The sequence below is a fragment of the Antechinus flavipes genome, chromosome 2 (assembly GCF_016432865.1).
Source record: "Antechinus flavipes isolate AdamAnt ecotype Samford, QLD, Australia chromosome 2, AdamAnt_v2, whole genome shotgun sequence".
NCBI lineage: Eukaryota > Metazoa > Chordata > Mammalia > Dasyuromorphia > Dasyuridae > Antechinus > Antechinus flavipes.
The window spans coordinates 450,884,971-450,905,961 of NC_067399.1; the positions used below are offsets into that span (position 1 = coordinate 450,884,971).

Consider the following 20,991-nt stretch of genomic DNA (forward strand, 5'->3'; position numbering starts at 1 on the left):
TACTAAACAGTGCTAATAAAAACAAAAAGCATACACTCAAAGGAAAGGACATGATTCCAACTTACTTTGTCAACACCCATTCTCTTAAAACCTGCTTGTAGAATCTTGAAGTTCTGAATGTATTCATGTTCCAGTTTTGCTTGAAACTTCACTTTCTTTAGAGCAATGGAACCAGGGAAAAGCATATCCATAAACTGACAATAGGCAGCACCTGAACCAAAAAAAGAATGCAGTCAGTCTCTTGAAAAAGCTTATAAAGTCTTACAAGTTGAAAGGAATCTCAGAAGTTACTGAATGGCATCTTCTCTTTAATGCAATCCCATCGCCCCACCCCCAAATAAACATTAGTTTCAACAATTGATTTTTTTTTTTTTTTTGAGCCCTTTCAATGAGGAGAGCTCACTATCTAATGATGTACCCATTTCATTTTTGGACAAAATGAAAAAGGACAGTACTTATGAGTGCCAAGTTTTTCCTTATATTCAGCTAAAATTTACCTCTGAAATGTTCACTGAAATGTCTTCATTTTCCCACTGAAGATACATAATGAAACAAAGCCCAGGAAAAGGTTTCCCTCATGCTACTGGAAAATCAAGTTTTTTTTCCCCCACAATCAGATGTGTTAACTTATTAACTACTCCCCAAGTTATTTTTCAAAGTTTACCAAGTATAATATGGGGGAAAAAATGCAAAGGAAAATGAAAGCAGATTGGTGAAGGAAATAAGTGCCAAATAGACAAATTAAAGGTTTGTTTAAAAAAAAAAAATTCCTAAGACTGAAAGAAAAAAACTATCAGAAACCATGAACTGACTTCCCACTGTTTTTACTTTTGAAAGGACAATAACACAAGGAAGATAAGAAGATTTCTGTGAGAAGGGTGACTTCTTGAGATGAGTTAGAGATCAAGAAATAAAAATAAAGAAATGTCATAATAAAAGTCACAGAAAAGAACAGCCTAATTCTAAAGTTTTCATTGCATAATAAAGAACACATCTAAGGCAATCTATTAGGCTTTGAGGAAATAATGTTGCTGGTTCAGTCATTTCAGTTGTGTCTGACTCTTTTGTGATTCTTTTTGGAGTTGTCTTGACAAAGATACTGGAGTACTTTACCATTTTCTTCTCCGGGCTCATTTTACAAATGAGGAAATTGAGGCAAACAGGATTTCTCAAAGTCATACTACTAGTAAATATGTAAAGCTAGATTTGAACTCAGAAAGATGAGTCTTGATTCCAGACTTGGAAATAACAATAATAATAATAACAGCTAACATTCAGATAGTGCACACTTTGTTCCACGGACTGTATGAAGAGCTTTACAATTATGCAAAGATGAGGCAGTTAGGTAGTGCAGTAAATAGGGTGAAATGAATAGTGCCCAGCCTAATATCAGAAAGATCTGAGTTCAAATCTACCCTCAAACACTTACTAGTCTACAATTCTGAGAAAATCATTTAAGCTCTATTTGCCTGTTTTCCTTAACTGTAAAATGGGGCTAGTAATAGCATTTACCTCCCAGGGTTATTGTGAAGTTCAAATGGCTGAGCATCACCTCATCTGATCCTCTCAACAATTTTGGGAAGTAGGTGTCATTATTATCCTCATTTTACAGTTAAGGAAACTGATGTGAAATGACTTGCCCAGAGTCACAGAGCTAGCTACATATCTGAAGTAGAAATTAGATCGATGTCATCCTGACTCCAGATCCAGGCTCTATGTACTGTTCTACTTAGCTTCCCCTCTAAATGAATATCTCAAAATTTAAATCAAGAATTCTAAATTTACTGTCCAGAGAGTAAAGTCAGTGATTTTTCTTCTGTTCAAAAACAGTGAGATGCAATGAAACAAACCAGAATGGAAGGCAAGTAAAGGAATAATCATTTATATAGTGCCTACTAAGTTATATAGTGCCTACTAAATAAGTTCCAGGCATTTTGCTAATAAGCATTTCATAAACATTAATCTCATTTGATCTTCACAACAACTCTGGGAAGTAGGTGCTTATTATTATTCCCATTTTGCATTTGAGGAAACTAAAGCAAAAGGAAGCTAAATGACTTGCCCAGAGCCACATATCCAGTAAGTGCCTGAGAGCAAATCTGAGCCAGGTCTTCCTGACTCCAGGCCCAATACCATATTCCCTGCTTCACCTAGCTGCCTCTGAAAATACTTAGTGAGCAAGCATCTATCATATGCAAAGTACTTGAGAATCTAAGAACATAAAAGGAGAGGTCAAAAGAAAAACATCACATTTCTGAACTATCAAAATTATAATGTATCAGTACAAATATACAAAGAGAACATAAACTGAAAAAATTAAAGCAGCAAGGCACTTATAAATGACAACATAATATTCTCAAATACATCTCAGTTATTAAATTACTTTTTCATATCTATGTACAGATAGTATGTATAAATTAATTCATGGTCCAAGTATATACTACAAAACATATGAAATTAAAATAACCAACAAATCATATTATAAGCTTTCAGAAAACAACTGCTTAAAGAGTCAGAAGGTAAAATATTAATCACAGAAATCATCTAGTCTAATATTCTGAAAAAAAAACTCAAAGCCCTAAATTGCATACCACTTTAAATGGAAAAGCCAGGAATACAACTCAGATCTCCAGCACAATATATTTTCTGATGGTACCAGTGGATCCCAAGTTGTTCAATATGAGGAATCTTAATTAACTTTATAAAAATTTCTCAACTATCTTAACAGTAGCTATAATTATATTAATTATATGTTGATTGAGAAAATACATAATAAAACATTATAGATTCAACAATACTTTGTGTGTAATTTTATAATAGTATTTGTTCATATCAAAGATATTAATACATACAAATGTGTGACAATTATTCAATCTACAAAATGACAAGGTTATACAGATAGCTACACAATCCCATTCAGATAACTGCACTGTCAACAGGTTGGAAACCACTGAACTAACCCACACTATTTAAGCCTTATGAAGAGGAACTGAAACTTGAGCTGGTCCTTAAAGGATCAACAGAATTTAGACAAAAAAAATAAAAACTTGAGCAAAGACATCACAGTAATAATAAGCACTATATCCAGAGAGATCTACCTAAATAAAGTATGACTTCCTGTTGTTGTTTAACAAAGTATGGTAAAGTCATGTTATGGAGAGGCTTGAAAGCTAAACAAATGAATTTGGCCTTGATGAAGTTGGTATTCAAGTCACTATAGATTCATGAAGAGTACATGATGAGAGAAATATTTTAAGAAAACTTTTAATACTCTTTAATAAGGTTTCTAGCCTGGGAAACAGAAAAAAAGGAGGAAGAGTAAATTAGGGGAGAAGATGCTATTAAGATTTTGCTATATTTAATTTATGATGAAGAAGTGGGGCAGCCACACAGAATGGAAATAGAAAAAACAAATTAAAAGTTGAAAATACTCGTGATACTCCCCCCTCCAAAAAAAACAAAAATCAAAAGAAAACAAAAAATGTGGGGTTCTCTTCTTTTTTATAACATGAAGATTCTCTCTGGGAACAGGTTTCTTGGGGAGGTAGTCCTAGTATCAGTTCAGATCAATAATCACCCCAAATGTAGCCAGGGATTAAAGTACAGTCTTTCATCGTCTCTTCCAAAATCTTATCTCTTTCACTTGGGTCTTGGCTAGTTTTCTGGAGGCCTTCTCTCTCCTTGGTTCCAAGAGCTCTTGCTGCTAGTCCTTTGCCTCTGCTCCCTTCACCTCCAGCCAGCACAAAGGTGGAAGACTGAATGAATCTGTCTTGCCTCTGAGAGAGGACTTCTCTCTGAACTGACCCTGAGAGTGGCTCACTGAAGCTCTATTTATGCTGGGTGTAAAAGGTTGACTCCTCCTCCTAGGGAGGGATTAAGGAAGGTGTGAATTCACAAAGTTAACTTTGTAATCTCCCATACTTGTGAACTCCAAAGAGTACTTAAATACTTCTTGCGTGTAAGTGCTCTCTAAAGGTGTGAACACAAGTATTGTATCAATTCCACTGAGTTAACACTAGGATTCTTAACATCTCCCTTGAGTTATCACCTTGCTTCAAGTTGAATTAATACTAGGATTCTAACAAAAAAATAAGATCCAAATTTTGTCATTTCATTACCATGTATGGGGATTCCCAATATGGCAGTTTCTTCCATCAAGGCAGATCTGTAACTTATGATTTAAAGAACTGCACTAAGAGATTAAATTGCTTGTCCTTGGTCACATAACATCAGTAGTAGTCCCTGAATCCTTAGAAGATCACACAGCCTTTGAACTATTAATAATGCAATAAGAACAAAAAGAGAATGAATACATGAATAAAAATAAAGTTGAGTTTTCTTCTGAAATTAGCAGGTGAGACCAGAGGCCTCAGATCTGCCTAGAGATAACAGCACTTTCCTCCATGATACATGATTGTGAAGTAAACCAGATTTTGCTCCTTATCATTTGGAAAAGAGCTAGAAATTTTCCAGAATCATCAAACTTAAGAGCAGAGAGTAGAAAGGTTTAGTGGAGTTGGAAAAGCACATCTATAAAAAGCAACTAGAATTCAACACCTAAAATTTGATGCCAGATAGATATTTGTGATTTTGTACCCAATTACTTTTTAACCTTGCACACATGCGCACACACGCGCACAGACACGAGAGATACACACATATCTATATCTACATCTATACACACACACAAATGTACACATATGCAGAGACATACAGATATACACATACCTGTAAACATAACACACATATACATGAGATATATTAAGTTTAGAATAAAGCAAATAAGTAAAACTTGGTCTCAGAAATCAATTTACTACCTATCCTTTACTCTTCAAATTCCTCATAAAAATCCATTTCAATAACAGGATTCTCTAATGCCCTTCTCCAAAATATCACTCATGGAAAGCTGTGGAATGTTAATAATGAATACTAAATCGGTCAACTATGTTACCACAAACTTATCCCCCTTTCCCTCTTCATTATCTTACCTGGTTAGAAAAAATGAGTAAAAGCTATATACGTTCATTGGTGTTTTCAAAGAGGCAACCAACCAGAGGTGAATTTACTTTTGAGTGCTGTCAACACTGGAATGCTTAACTCACCAAGAAAAACCACAAAAGGCTACTTGCCATTCATATGTTTTTCTTTTCCACAAAGCAAACTACACCTAGTACTAATAGCTTTTATTTAGGGGAAGGATCTAGTTTCTTTGAATTTATACTTATCTTTGAAATGTTAAAGATATATGGCTATGATCCAACAATGAAATCACTTAAGCACTAAGAAAGCATTTAATTCATAACTTTTCCCTATTATTTCATTTATGCCTATTTATATGCAATCTACCAGCTCTTTATTTCGGGAAAACACTGTCTTTCACTCCTATATGATACCATTCTGATATCAGGGATCTAATTGTCTAGAAATTACAATAAAACACAACAAAACTTCCTAAGTATTTCAAAATGGAATGCTACATGAAGCATTCAGAAAGAAAAATGACTATTTATAAATTAAAATCTGTTTATAAACTTGAATTGAATGCATAAGTACGAACACTTTGAATTGAAAGAAAATTTCTATTTTAAACATGGTTAAAGGAGTGTTAGAATTATTAGCAATTTTATATATTTTAAAGATCTAAGATGCACTCCTACCAAGGACAAGAAGGACAAACCCAGTCTCCAAAAAACAAAACAAAAGAAAAAATGCCTAATATCATTGAAAATTCAACAATTATGAGAATTAATGAGAGCAAGGATTAGTTTTTTTATTCTATAAAGGAGGCAGAGACCCAATGCAAAAAAAAAAAAAAAAAAAAAAAAAAAAAACGCCAATAGCCTACAGCCAACAGATAGCCAGGGGCAGAAACCAAGCTAGAATCTAGGACTTCAAATTCCTGAAGTCCAGTATTCTATTTATTATACTACTGCTATATACTATAAATGTCACTACCAAAAATCAGCTCACAATAAAGTTTTATATATATCATTTTCAATTTGCAAAGCTTTTTAACAAAATTAAAGTTATACAATTTCTACAATATTTCAGCTCTTTGTTTCAATAAATATTTAAACAAGGGTGTTATAGAAATATAAAGTACCCATATGTACAAACATATGGCACAATATGGCATACATATACATATAGCATAACACGTGGAGTAAAAAAAACCTGGGTTCAAATTTCCACCTGAGACACTTAGGAGGTTTGCTCTGTAACTCTGGGCAAGCTACTCAATCTCTCTAGGCTTCAGGTTTTGTCATCTATAAAGTGAGAGAACTGTATTCAATTGCTCTTAAAGACTTCTCAACGCTGGAAAACTGGGACACTGATGCATTGTTGGTGGAGTTGTGAACGAATCCAACCATTCTGGAGAGCAATCTGGAATTATGCCCAAAAAGTTATCAAATTGTGCATACCCTTTGATCCAGCAGTGTTTCTATTGGGCTTATATCCCAAAGAGATACTAAATAAGGGAAAGGGACCTGTATGTGCCAAAATGTTTGTAGCAGCCCTGTTTGTAGTGACTAGAAACTGGAAAATGAATGAATGCCCATCCATTGGAGAATGGCTGGGTAAATTGTGGTATATGAATGTTATGGAATATTATTGTTCTGTAAGAAATGATCAGCAGGATGAATACAGAGAGGACTGGCAAGACTTACATGAACTGATGCTAAGTGAAATGAGCAGAATCAGGAGATCATTATACACTTCGACAACGATATTGTGTGAGGACATATTTTGATGGAAGTGGATTTCTTTGACAAAGAGACCTGAGTTTCAATTGATAAATGACGGACAGAAGCAGCTACACCCAAAGAAAGAACACTGGGAAACGAATGTGAACTATCTGCATTTTTGTTTTTCTTCCCGGGTTATTTTTACCTTCTGAATCCAATTCTCCCTGTGCAACAAGAGAACTGTTCGGTTCTGCAAACATATATTGTATCTAGGATATACTGCAACATATTTAACATATATAGGACTGCTTGCCATCTAGGGGAGGGGGTGAAGGGAGGGAGGGGAAAAAAATCGGAACAGAAGTGAGTGCAAGGGATAATGTTGTAAAAAAAAATTACCCTGGCATGGATTTTGTCAATATAAAGTAATTATTAAATAAAATTTAAAAAAAAAAAAAAAAAGAGATCTAACTCAGTTTCAATTGATCAATGATGGACAGAAGCAGCTACACCCAAAGAAAGAACACTGGGAAATGAATGTAAACTATTTGCATTTTTGTTTTTCTTCCCGGGTTATTTTTACCTTCTGAATCCAATTCTCCTGTGCAACAAGAGAACTGTTCGGTTCTGCAAACATATATTGTATCTAGGATATACTGCAACATATTTAACATATATAGGACTGCTTGCCATCTAGGGGAGGGGGTGAAGGGAGGGAGGGGAAAAAAATCGGAACAGAAGTGAGTGCAAGGGATAATGTTGTAAAAAAATTACCCTGGCATGGGTTCTGTCAATAAAAAGTTATTATTTAGACTTCTCTACTTGTCTTCTAGGGGAAGAAGTGGGAGGAAGAGAGGAAAAAAAAATTTGGAACACAAGGTTTTGCAAGGGTGAATGTTGAAAATTATCTATGCATGTCTTATGAAAATAAAAAGCTTTAATTAAAAAAATAAATAAATAAAGACTTCCTCTAGCTCCAAATCTATGATCCTATGTAACAGGGCTAGTTTTAAGTAGCCTTGGTTAAGGGGAAAAAAAAACTTTGATTCTAAAAGGCCTGAACTCTAGCTATTTAATTGTTTCTTGGGGTTGAAGAAGTGTGGAATAGAAGAGATGGCACAATGGATAAAGCACCAAGTTTGGAGCCAAAAAATCCAAATTCAGTCTGAGATCCTGGCAGGTCACCTAATCCTGTCTGCCTCAGTTTCCTCATCTGTAAAAGGAGTTGAAGAATGAAATAACAAATAACAAACTCCTTCAGTATCTCTGCCAAGAGACCCCCAAAGAGATCCACAAGGAGTCAGAAACAACTGAAATAACTGAACAACTAGGATTGGAGATCCATCTCTTAAAGGATTCTTACAGGGAATAGGAGGAGGTCTAATTATCTTCAAAGTCCCTTCCAATACCATGAATAGAAAGAATGACTTTAGTTCTTCATCTGTAAAACTTGAAATCAAACTTTAAAAGAATAGTAATAGGATCAACTAATGAAAATTGAACAAGTGCTACAGACAAGTGGTTACAAATGTATTGCCTTCAAAAAAAATTTTCAATATGAGAATATTTTCAAAACAGTTAATAAAGCCCTAATAGATAAGCAGTTAAAGATTATTATTAACTTTCAAAAGAACTGCAAATTTTGATATACGATCGTATTATGCTGAAAATTGTGCCAAATCACTAATAAGAGACAAATCAAAAACCAACTCTGAGATTTCATTGTACAACTAGAAAAATTGATAAAAATACAAAAATAGTCAATATTGGAGGGGCTTTAGAAATACAGAAGAACTGTGAATTGAACCATTCTTGAAAACACTTTGGGATTATGTTTTTAAAAGTGTACTTATCCTTTGATCCAAAGATTCCACTGCTAGACAAAAAACAATCCCATTTATAGCAAACAACTCATATCAGATTTTTTTCCTTTGGAAGTAAATAATAGAAAACAAGCAGATTCTCATCAAGTGGCAGATACTAAAGAAATTGTGTACATGGATATAGAGGCACCTAGGTGGTATAGTGGACAAAGAATGGTGGAATCAGGAAGCCTCAGATACTTGCTAATTTTGTGACCCTACAAGTCATTTACCTTCTGTCTACCTCAATTTCCTAATCTGTAAAATGTAAGTAATAAAAGCATCTATCTGGCAGAGTTATTGTGAAGATCAAATGAAGTAACATATAAAAAAAGCCCTTTGCAATCTTTATAGCACTACATAAATACTAGTGATAATGATGAAGTAATGAAATATTACTACTTCATAAGAAACAAAGACTATGAAGAATACAAGGTGGCATATGAAAACTCAAAGAACTAAGACCAAATAGAGTAAGTACAACCAGGAAAACAATATTAACAATGACCAAAATAACACAAACCTATTTGATGCAAACAAATTAACTGAATGCTGTAATTATATAAGTTTAACCCTGAAAAAGAGCTAAGAAAATCTTCATTATAAAAAAACTACAGCAATAAGATACTCTATATATAAGATATGATCAACATATTTTTCTCTTTCTTTTTTAATCCTTGTAACAAGAAATAGATTGCTAGGTAAGGGAAAAGGGAGAAACATGTTCTGAAAATAAGGTGATAGAAAAACAGAAAACATCAACTTTAAAAACAGAATTAAAGGGAGTTACATATTTGAAAAGACAGTCCCTGCTCATGACTTGGCCCTAACAATATAACAAAAATGGACAAAAAATTAAATAATGACTACAGTGTATTAAGAAGAATATAGCTAGGGAAAAATTTCTCAAAAATTCATAGTGGGAAGCTTTGAAGAAACACAAAGTCTAAAGATGAAACTGCTGTTCTAGCTCTGAAAGCCAAAAAGAGGAATTACTTGTTTATAGGAATAGCACCCAAGGGATAACTGAAGTGAAGTTACAAATCTGATGTATATTTGTAACAAACTTAAGAAATAAGAACTAATGTTTTCTAAGAATATTAATTAGGTATACAGGTATATGGACTGACCATAATTCCTACTATCTCAATTTTTCCATAATAAGCAGGGTAAGTTGTGTCAGTTTGCAACATACTAGGTAATTCATTGCACAGCACCAACAAGAAGAAACGCATAATACATCAAATCTTATTAAATGTGTAAATAATCTTGACTAAAAACAAACTGTGGTTCTAGAAGGCATGTAATCTAGTATCTCCCTAGGTTTAAAGATCTAATGTAATATAGTAAAGTGAACTAACCTTCAAATTTAAGGACATTAGACTATTTAAACCAAACTGAGAAGTTTAAAGGGATTAAAGAGAATGAGGAGTTTGCTATCCCACTCCATATCATAAAAGAAAAATAATGAAAAAAAAAAAAAGATACATTTGTATTTCACATGCATTAGAGACTTAACTATTATGACACTGACAATTTCTATACCACTAACAGGACTAAACTCAAACTTCCAAAAAATTATTAAAACCATTTGTATGCTTAAGTGAGATTCTGGATAATGTCCATGAAACTCCTTTAACCAAAAAAGGGAAAAATCTAAACTTCAGGGTTTCAATTAATGTAAAACTAGAATAGTAGCACAATCAGCCAATTTTAAATAAAATAAATTGAAAAAATTGAAAATGACTTAGTTTTTTTGGGAAGTTAAATAGCATATAATCTTAGAATCTCATCATTCTAGTCTTTGGGGGAATGTACAAACATTACCAAAACTGAGACTATGTAAGAAGACAAATTTAAGAGCTTAGGAATGAAGAGTACTAACAGAAGTACAGGAAAAATCACAGAATCACAGTTTTACATTTGGGAAGTACTTGTTACAAGATATTAACAATCAATGGATTCAAGTCCTATGGAAAAATGTTCTAAATCACTATGGATTAGAGAAATGCAAATTAAGACAACTCTGAGGTAACACCTCACTTTTCAGATTGACTAAGATGACAGAAAAAGATAACAACAACCGTTATAGGGGAAATAGGAAAATTGGAACATTAATACAATATTGGTGGAATTGTGAACTGAATCAGAATAACGATTTGAAATTATGCTCAAAGGTCAAACCTTTAATCTAGCAGTGTCTCTACTGCATCTGTATCCCAAAGGGATCATAAAACAGGGGAAAGAATCCAAATGTACGAAAATGTTTGTGGCAGCCTTTTGTAGTGGCAAGAAAATGGAAATTGAGCGGATGCTCATCAGTTAGGAAATGGCTGAATAAGTTATGTTATATGAAAAGGAATGGAATATTGTTATTCTATAAGAAATAATGAGTAGGTTGATTTCAGAAAAGTCTTACATGAACTGATGTTAATTTATGTGAAAAGAATCAAGAGAACATTGTATACAGTAACAAGATTATGTGATGATCAACTGTGATGGGACTTGGTTCTTTTCAAGAACAAGGGTAAGGCAATTTCAATAGACTCTAAAGGGAAAACAATGGAGACTAAATGTGGATTATAGCATAGTAAATTTTCACCTTTTTTGTGGTTGTTTGCTTAGTTTTATTTTTCCTCGTGTTTTTTCCCTTTTGATCTGATTTTTCTTTCACAGCATGACAAATATGGAAATATGTTTAGAAGAGCTGTACATGTTTAATCTATTTCAAACTACTTGCTGCCTTGGGGAAAAGGGACAGGGGAGAAAGGCAGAAAATTTGAAACAAATTTTTGCAACAGTGAATGCTGAAAACTATCTTTGTATATATTTGGAAAAACAAAATAAAAAAGAAACGAGCAGGCTGATTTCAGAAAAGCCTGGAATGACCTACATGAACTAATGCTGAACATTGTACATAGTAACAACAAGATTATGTGATCAACTGTGATGGAATTGGCTCTTCTCAACAATTCACTGACTCAAAGCAATTCCAATAAATTTAGGATGGAAAATGTTCATCACTTCCAGAGAGAAAACTATAGACTTGAATATTGACTGAAGCATAGTAGTTTTAATTTTTTCTTTCTTTCTCATGGTTTTTCCCCCTTTTGATCTGATTTTTCTTACACAACAAGACAAGTATGGAAATATCTTTAAAAGGCTGCACATATTTAACTTATATTGGATTGTGTGAAGTCTTGGAGAGAATGGAAGAGAGGGAGAGAGAAAAATTTGAAACAGTTTTACAAAAATGAATGTTGAAAACTATCTTTACATTTATTTGGAAAATTTAAATACAACTAAAAAAAAAAACATGCGATGGAGATAACAGCAAAAAAAAAAAAAAAAAAAAAACTTTATTGTATGTTGAATTTCAGAGACAAATACCAAAGTGAGATACTTGCTCCAAACTAATTAATTTAAAATTTGTTCATGAACAAATCAGCTCCAATAGAACAGTAATGAATTGAACCAGCTACACCCAGCAAAAGAATTCAGGGAAATGAGTGTGAACCATAGAATTCCCAATCCCTCTATTTTTGTCTGCAGCATTTTTGATTTCCTTCACAGGTTAATTGTACACTATTTCAAAATCCCATTCTTTTTGTGCACCAAGATAACTGTATGGACATGTATACATATACTGTATTTAACATATATTGGTCTACCTGTCATCTGGGGGAGGTGGTGAGGGGAAGGAGAGGAAAAAGTGGAATACAAGGTTTTGCAACTGTCAATGCCGAAAAATCACCCATGCATGTATCCTGAAAATAAAAAGCTATAATGAAAAATAAAATTTGTTTATGGTCTATGAAATTGTTCTATTAACGTCTCTTACCTGAACATAAGTGTTCAATCTTTGTCAAGGTCAACTGCAGAGATTCATTGATCCAGGCCAGCATATCATGTCGACTCAAATTATCACTAGTTACTGAAGTTGAATACACGTTAACTGCCATCTTCTACATTATGGGGAGGAAAAAAGAAAAAGTTTCACAATATGGTAAATATACTAGTGAGAAAATTTGCTGGAAAATCCTCTACAATGTGGCTTGTACACAATTAGGATTGACAAACAATTCAATTGAGACATCTCTAATTGGGTTCCAATGAACATTTGGCTTTGTATTACTTCTTAAAGGTCTAAACAGAAAATCTAGATTTTAACTACCCATGTAGAGCTAGTATCTAGAATAAGAATCATAGCCTATCATACTTAGAGGTGTTGTATAATACAACTCCTTTATTTTACAAATGAAGAAACTGAAACCCAAAAAGAAAAAGTAATTTGCTCAAATTCACACAAGTAATAGGTGGCAAAGCTAGAATTTGAACCCAGGTGTTCTGACACCAAATATAGCTAGATTTCCACTCTACTGTTCTGCCCTAAGTTGCTTTTCATAACCTGAAATGAATCACATGAGGCCAATAAATTTGAAGGAGCTACATTTTGATGTGGTCAATTTAAAACTCTAAACTTGCAACAGACAATGAAGAAAACGGTGGTTAACGGCTTCATGAACTGAAACTGACCTAAAAGAATAACATTTTCTATTCAAAAAGTAACAAACTAAAAAAAGTCATCCCCCCCAAAACTGGAAAAGGACCTATTTGTTCAAAAACATTTATAGCAACTCTTTTTATAATAGTTCCGTAATAGACAGGAATTGTAAATTGGATGGATGGATGCAAATCAGTTGGGGAATAGCTAAAGAAGCCTGTGGTGTATGATTGTAATGGAATAATTATTATGTGATAAGAATTGAAAAGCAGGCTGATTTCAGAAAAACCTAGAAATACTTAGATGCTGAGTGAAGTAAGCAAAACCAAGTGAATACCATATTATATAAACATTGTTCACTAATAGCAATACTGCTCCAAGAAAAACTGTGAATAACTGAGTTATTCTCAGCAACAAAATGATCCAAGACAATCCCAAAGGCCTAAAGATGAAGCATATTATCAGAGAAAGAACTTGATAATGACTAACTACAGACTGAAGAATGCAATTTTTCACTATTTTTTTTTCTTTTATTTAAGACTTGTATTAAATAACTAATATGGAAATATTTTATGTAATTGAATATGTATAACCTATATCTAGCCTGTCAGGGATGGGGGAGGGAAGGAAGGAAGGAGGCAGGGATAGAATATGAAACTCAAAACTTTAAATAAAAATGTTAAATAATTGGGAGGAAAAAAAGAAAATGTCACACTTCATAACTATGAAAAATCTAATGCTATCTATCCAACTAAGGACCCAAAATACTAAGAGCATAATGAGATTATCTAGAGTAAATATCACCAACATGAATATTTATCGAGCACTAAACCAAAGTTCTATGTATTATATGGTAAAGAAGTAACCCTAGGTTTTGTAGGTTACATTAGGTTATATCATTGCAACTAAGTTATCCAGTTGAATCATGTTGGAAAGGCCTCATATCTAGTTTTTGGAATAGAATGCCTGAGCTTTCTGAATATGTGCCTAAAAAAGTACCAAAAAGAGGGGTAGGTAGGTGGTGCAGGGAATAGAGCATCAGCCCTGAAGTCAGGAGGACCGGAATTCAAATCTGGTCTCAGACATTTAACACTTTCTAGCTGTGTGACTCTGGGCAAGTCATTTAACCCCAATTGCCCGAGCAAAAACAAAAACAAAAAGAAGTACCAAAAAGGTTTACCACCAATAAGGTAACCAAACAGTATGTGTGGGTAAGTTAATTAGGAATTAGTCACTCAACAATCACCACAGAGATGTCGATTATAAACAATAACAGAATCTGAAACATCAATTTCTGAAAATAAATTATTTAGGAAGCAATTTGGAGTTAAAATGCCTGGATTTAATCTTACCTTAGTTACTTAATAACCACACGAGCACAGGAAGCAAACTCATTCACTCTCTTCAGAACCTCACTTTCCTTATCTGTAAAAACAGACTTTACTCTACCTTATACTTATACTACCTGCCTTTCTGGGTATCCTTGAGGGAAGGTTTTTTCTACTTTCCCACATACTAGATATGTTACTAATTTATTATTCTGAATTTCTTTTAACTGTTAGTACCATAATAAAAAGTCTTTTTCCTCCTCAGTAATGCAAGTTGTCATTCCATGAAAAAACTAATCAACAAAGAAACAATTTAGATAAAGAGTAGAAATGTGAGGAAAAAGCTGTGAATATCTAAAACATGTCACTCATAGCACTTCCTATTGCTTTTTTACATTTACCATCTCCCAATTCATATCAGACTTATCTATGCCCACATCTGATCACCCTTGATCTACAAGTCTCTTAAAAGCAAGAACTAGGTCTTATTTGTCTCTATTTCTAATTCAAGATCTAGAATATAGCATAAAGCTCATAGAAGGCACTTAGCAAGGGTTTACCTAATGCTGAACTCAGAAAAGAAAATCCCATATCTTGGCTTACAATGTCAAATCTGAACAAAAGTCCTAATATATCTCAACAAATGTTTAAATAGGAATCAAATATTACCAAATATATAACAACATGGAGCACAGTTCATAGCTTTGTGAGCAGACATAAAAGAAAGAGAAGTCGCAGGCTCTACCCTGGAGAAGGATATTCTTATTTATATAGCTCAAATGTGCAACATGTGATTCATAATATGTATCATGCAAGCTTAAAATCTAAGCAGATGGAATCCTTGTCATATGTATTCTGTCCAATATGCAACTGAGTATATTTTATTCTTCCACTTTCAAATCCAAATTTCATTAATAGTAGATTAATAATTAAGTCACCTACAGTACAGAATAGATAGCCAATAAATGACTATTATATTCCCCTGTGTATACAAATTCAATAAACATTCAAGGATGGATGGATGACCTGGATTTCTGCCCTACCTCTGCCAGCTATAAGACTTTGTCATTTCTATGAGATTCATTTTCTTTATCTGTAAAGCAGGGTAATTTCCCCAAAAGTGACAGGTAGTTTAAATATCAATATCCTTATTTTACAATAGAAATGTACAATAGAATGGATACTTTAGCTTAGGGAAAACAGGTTTAAAGTTCGATTTTGTCATCTTTGGGACCCTGAGCAAGTTATTTTACACCTCTCTGGATCTCAGTTTGTTCATCTGTAAAATGAAAGAGGTCAAGATTAAATTATTTTGAAGTTCTAAATCTATAAGCTTATCAATAACCTTGTGAGTAATATTATCCCTACTTTATAAAATGGGAAACAGAACCTCAGAGATGTTAAATGCCATTTGTACAGGGTCACAGCAATTAAAGGTTTTAAGAGTAAATAAAACTTGAAACTAGCTCTTTTGACTTCAAGATTAGTAATCTTTCCCCCTATATCATGTTTACTTATACTACCTACTACAGAAGATAATCATAAAAGTCAAATGGCATAACTATGAAAAGGCTTCCTTACCTCTAATATGTAGTATAGCTATTAGGACCTAGTTACGCAAATCCACATTCTGTCTAATATATAATTCCAATCTTTTGTCCTCTCTGGGACCAACCCTATCTGGCTCCTACAGAGCACTAGTTCAACCTATCACATGACTTCTTTACCCCGGACCTTTATCCCAAGTCTCAAATCTACCATGCAGCTGAAAAAAGTGACAATATAGAGTCAAGGCATTTGGGGCAAATAATATCTGATTTTCACCACCTGTGTCACCTTGGTCAAGTCCCTGATACTCCCTGGGTTCCATTTTTCTCATCTGCAAAATGAAATGGCTGGATTACCAGGAGCTGTTAATTTTATGTGTGCCATGGACCCCTCTGACAGTCTGATGAAATCAGACTATGGAATCTTTCTCAGAATGTTTTTAAATACATAAAATAAATAATCTCAGTAATCCTTTACCAAGAAAACCAGTTAGCTTCAAACATCTAACAATGGCTCACCCTCTATGCTCTTTCTCCCCCCTCCCTTCTCTGCCTCTCTTTCTTGTTCCTCCCTCCCTTCAAACAAGGATACCAGGGAGCCTAGATCTGTAAACTAAATCATCTCTTAAGATCACATATGACCATCAGTACAGGCCCTCCAACCACAAGTAATTCCAACCATTTAGCTTCCTGGGTTGTTCCCTGCCCACTCAAATCTAGCACAATAAAACAGGATCATGTCTCCTGCTTCCTGTTCCTGAATTAACTTCTAGTAGTGACTCCCCTATCAGAGCAAGAAAACTCCCTTTCACCAGGACAACAGCCTATCATCTCTTAGATAAGAAATTGGGACTGCAAACTCAAATTAGCAACAATACAGAGTTAAGCAAAAATGTTAATTAATAGCTCAGTGTCCAGGTCAAAGGTAGTAATAGTCCCCCTGTACAATGCCCTGGTAAGATCATATATGAAGTTTTGTGTTCAAAATTCACGCATCACGTTTTGAAAATACTGATAAGCTAAGAGAATACTGAAAAGGGTGGTGATGGATCATGAGTTCATGCCAAGAGACTCAACTGCAGGAAATATGGATGTTTGGTCTGAAGGAGAGAACACTAGAGGAAGCCACAATAATTGTCTATGAGTCTAAAAGGTTGCAAGTTTGGTCCCACTGGGCAGAATTAGGTAGAATCATCGATAAATTGCTGAGGCAGATTCAGAATTCATACGTGAAAAAACTTCCCAAAATTAAAACTATTTAAAAGTGGAATAGACTACCTTCTAAGGTGACGGGTTCTCCCTCACCAACTGTCAAAGTTGGTCTACCTCATCAGATATGTAACAGAGAATAAGCTTGACGAGGTAAGGCCTCAGAATTCATTCCAACGCAGATATTCTATAATCCTAATTCCAATCATGTGAGCTACCAGGAGTATTCCCTACCATCCTACATAGAATATCTCATCAACTCATGTGAACTACTGCTAAACTACAGAAATTTCCTAAAGGGAAAATCCCTTCCCGGATTCCCCTCCCATCCTTCCCCGCCATTTCCCCATCTCGAAAAGCCATTCTATCCCGGCTACTAGCACCCACTCCACTTCTACTCAACCCATCCCAGCCCCCTACCCCCAATACATATTTCAACTCTCCTTTCCTTCGAAAATGCCCCCTCTTAACTTCCCTCTCACTCCTCAGTGACCCCAACTTCCGGCCAAAGGATCTTCCTCACCTTCATGCCCTCCCCATCCACGCTCCCCGCATAGACACCCCTGCGCACGCGCACTCATGGGTCACGGCCCGACCCCTCCCCCACTTCCCTCTTCACAGGCTCCTCCGGCGGAGCCGCCCGGAACCCCCACAGGCCGCAGCTCCCGCCTTCTCCGGCTCCCGCTCCGCAACCCAGACACCCACCCTTCTTGGCTTCCGCCGCTGGGTCCAGACCGCGCCCCCGTCCCAAGTTCCCGTCACCCACTCCTCACCGGCTTCTCGAGACGCCGCGTCTCCTCTCTCGCCGGCACCCCAGTTCTGTCTAGGTCTTGTTCAAACCGCCCGACCCCGCCCGCGCGATGACCTTATACGCACCCCTCCTTCCCCGACGCCGCGACGTAATGGTGCGTCATCCCGCCCGGCCGGCTTCTGGGAAAGGAAGGAAGCAAAAAAAGGACACCGAGTGGGGCGGAGTCTCAGGCTTCTCCAAACCGAAGCAAAGGCGCAGGGGCGGGAACAAGGCTGGGGCTGTGAGGACACGTGGCCCATGGCATCCAATGAGATCCAGACTTCGGTGAAATCGTGGACCTGCCCAGAATTCTCACCCTGAAGCACAAGGTGTGGTCTTGATAGGGATTCAAAGGCTTAAAGAATTGTCTTAAAACAGACACTCAGAAGCTCATTGCTAGGAGGGTGCTTGAATATCAAATTCAACAACTGTTAATATATTGATGTAACTTAATAGAGGGGCAGCTGGATGACGCAGTGGGTAGGGTGCAAGGCCTGAAGGAAGACCTGCTACTAATCTAATCTTGCTCTAGGATCCAGGCAAGTCAACTTGTTTGCCTCAGTTTCCTCCTCCGTAAAATCAGCTATTTTAACGCATGAACTAGTAAAACGACAGTCAGGTGATTTGATTAGAAATCAATAAATCAACAAATTCTCCTGCTAGGTATCATAATACAAAACCAAAAGTTAAAATAATGCCGGTCTTCAAGGATCTTACACTCTCTAGAACATCACCAAATATATACAAAATAAATGCAAGCTAACTTTGGTAGAGTAAGGCCTCTTACACAATTAAGATTAAGCTAGTCTTGAAAGAAAACTAGAGCTTCTAAGCGGAGATGAGGAGGAGATAGGGCATCTTGCCTGAACTGTAAGAAACCGTCTAGTACAGCCACATCTTTTTACGATGTACAAAAGAGCGACCCAGTGGTCTCATAGGCAGGAACCAGAAGATCACTTCTTTAACTCCACCTCCACAACAGCGTCAAGGAGAAAGAATGAGCCTTTTTTTTCTGGACCTTTGAGGCTATGGCGGTCATTAAGGTGGATGTCAATATCTTATACATTTGTTTGCTTTCTCAAAGTAGAGGAGAGTGATGGAAGGAAAATAATTTGGAATTACAAAAAAATTTTTTTAAATGAATGTTAAAAAATTTTACATATCATTGGGAAATACTTTTAACCTGAAAATTTTCAGTGTTTTTGAAAATATTTTATTTTTTTTCGTTATGTAAAAAACTTTCTAACTTTTTTTACATTTTGAATTACAAATTGCCTTTCCCCCTTCCTTCTCTTCCCTGAAATAGCAGGCAATTTGCTATAGGCTATATAAATAGTTATGCAAAACTAATTGGAAAATATTTCACAAAATAAAAAATTAAAAATGAGGATATCTAAAGGTAGGAAGTGCCTAGAACTGGAAATCAACCGAAACTGATTCTGTCAGATGTCAAAAGGTAAGGTGACCTGACACAGCATATACATCTAGGGTATGGGATTAGAAACCGTTTATGTGAACAATCTTTCAAAGAAAAGGAAAAATGGGAAAAGCAGATTTCAATATTTATCACCATAGTATTTGCATAGGTGCCAAAAGGCAAGTTGCTTCCACTAAGGGATGACAATCAAAGCTGCCTTATAGATCCTTTTAGGAAGGTAATTTTGATTCCTATGCCAAGATTGTACCTGTTTGCAAATTGATTGCCCTTTGAGCAATAAGAAATAAATGTTTTCCTCTTAGAACAACAACAAAAAAAGTACCTTTGAAAAGAGTTTCCTCTTCAAAAATTCTCCTAGCATGAGGCATGTGTCCTTTCCATTGCATGGATAGTAGAAGTTCCACAGGTATTTCCCCTGGAACTAAAGGCCTATTTGATAATGCTGTTTTTCCCAGACCAGTACTAAAAGTCCCATGGAAGAATCTTAATATCTTGACATTAAAGGAACAATTAAAACTAAAAGAACACTGCATTTGGAGTCATAGGACCCAGGTTCAAATTCCAACTTTGTATGACTGTAAATAAATCACTTAAATGCCTTGGACCTCAATATTCTAATCTAGAAAATGGGGTAATTTAGAGGAGTTTTGAACTAATTATTTTTCAAGGCCCCTTGACTTTACATTTATTTCTCTGATTTGTTTTTAAGGGAGTCTCCATATCCTTTGTTACAGGAAAAAGATCTCTAACTCATGTAGTAGGTAACTGCTGCCAAATCATTGCAGAAAATAGAGGTTAAAACCTAGGTTCATGCCTCAGAGAAAACATAAACATGAATCATTAGTATGCCAAACTAGATAGATAAACTGTCAAGTTACAGATTAAATTATATTTAGAAGGTTCACAGATAAGATTGATTGAGGGAGAAGATTTCTATGTCACCAAGGAATCAGGAGACATTTGAGAGTTTTTTTCTGACTTTTTATCTAAGGTATGTTTAAGGTTTTTAGTAAATTTTCAATACTATTGGACAGGTTTTGGTCAAGTGAGGTTAATAGTAACCAAAAGTTGCAGAAGGGATAAAAGGAAATTAAAAATGTTTAATTTCTCATTATACCATAAAATGGAATATAAGCCCCAGACAAGTCTAAAAATGCTGGGATTGACAAATACATGTTTTATTCCTTAGGTTTTCAACATTCATTTGACATTAAGTACCCAGTCGCCAAAATGTGAGTTCTTTACTTAGCAAATGTGACACAGAAAAGTGTTAGACCAGTTTAAGTCCTGTTGATGATACAAACTAAATAGGTGACAACAGACAAATCATAAGATTTAAAGATGGAAAGGTATTTTAGAGATCACCCAGTATAATCCTCTTTACCTTTCACATGAATTACCTTGAGCCTCACAGGAATAAACCAGCGGGGATTCTAAGCAAATTCCCTCCTTTATCTGTTCCCAAGCCTATCACTCTTTCCATTACGCCCTGCTATGAAGCTCCTTCAAACTGAGAAATTTGTTTGACCATATTTTGAACAGAAATAATAACAATAAAATAACAACAAAAGTAAACTTATACTCCATAAATCACAGGGTTGTGACAAGGGAAGTACACTGTAGTATC

General features: G+C 35.2%; 1 protein-coding gene across 2 annotated transcripts in view; it reads right to left on the reverse strand.

Moving 5' to 3' along the window:
• The window catches only part of MAPRE1 (microtubule associated protein RP/EB family member 1), a 34,101-nt gene extending 16,082 nt beyond the window's left edge, over positions 1-18,019 (reverse strand). Inside the window, exons 1-3 of one of the 2 annotated variants that reach the window (XM_051979428.1) lie at positions 17,910-18,019; positions 12,390-12,513; positions 66-211 (exon numbers count right to left, since the gene is read on the reverse strand). In XM_051979428.1, the coding sequence (XP_051835388.1) occupies positions 66-211; positions 12,390-12,510 (267 nt within the window). In that variant the 5' untranslated portion in view covers positions 12,511-12,513; positions 17,910-18,019. Of the gene's footprint in view, positions 1-65; positions 212-12,389; positions 12,514-14,404; positions 14,512-17,909 lie in introns of those variants that run through there. The other variant, XM_051979429.1, reaches the window with a different exon arrangement.
• Positions 18,020-20,991: the final 2,972 nt, after the last annotated feature.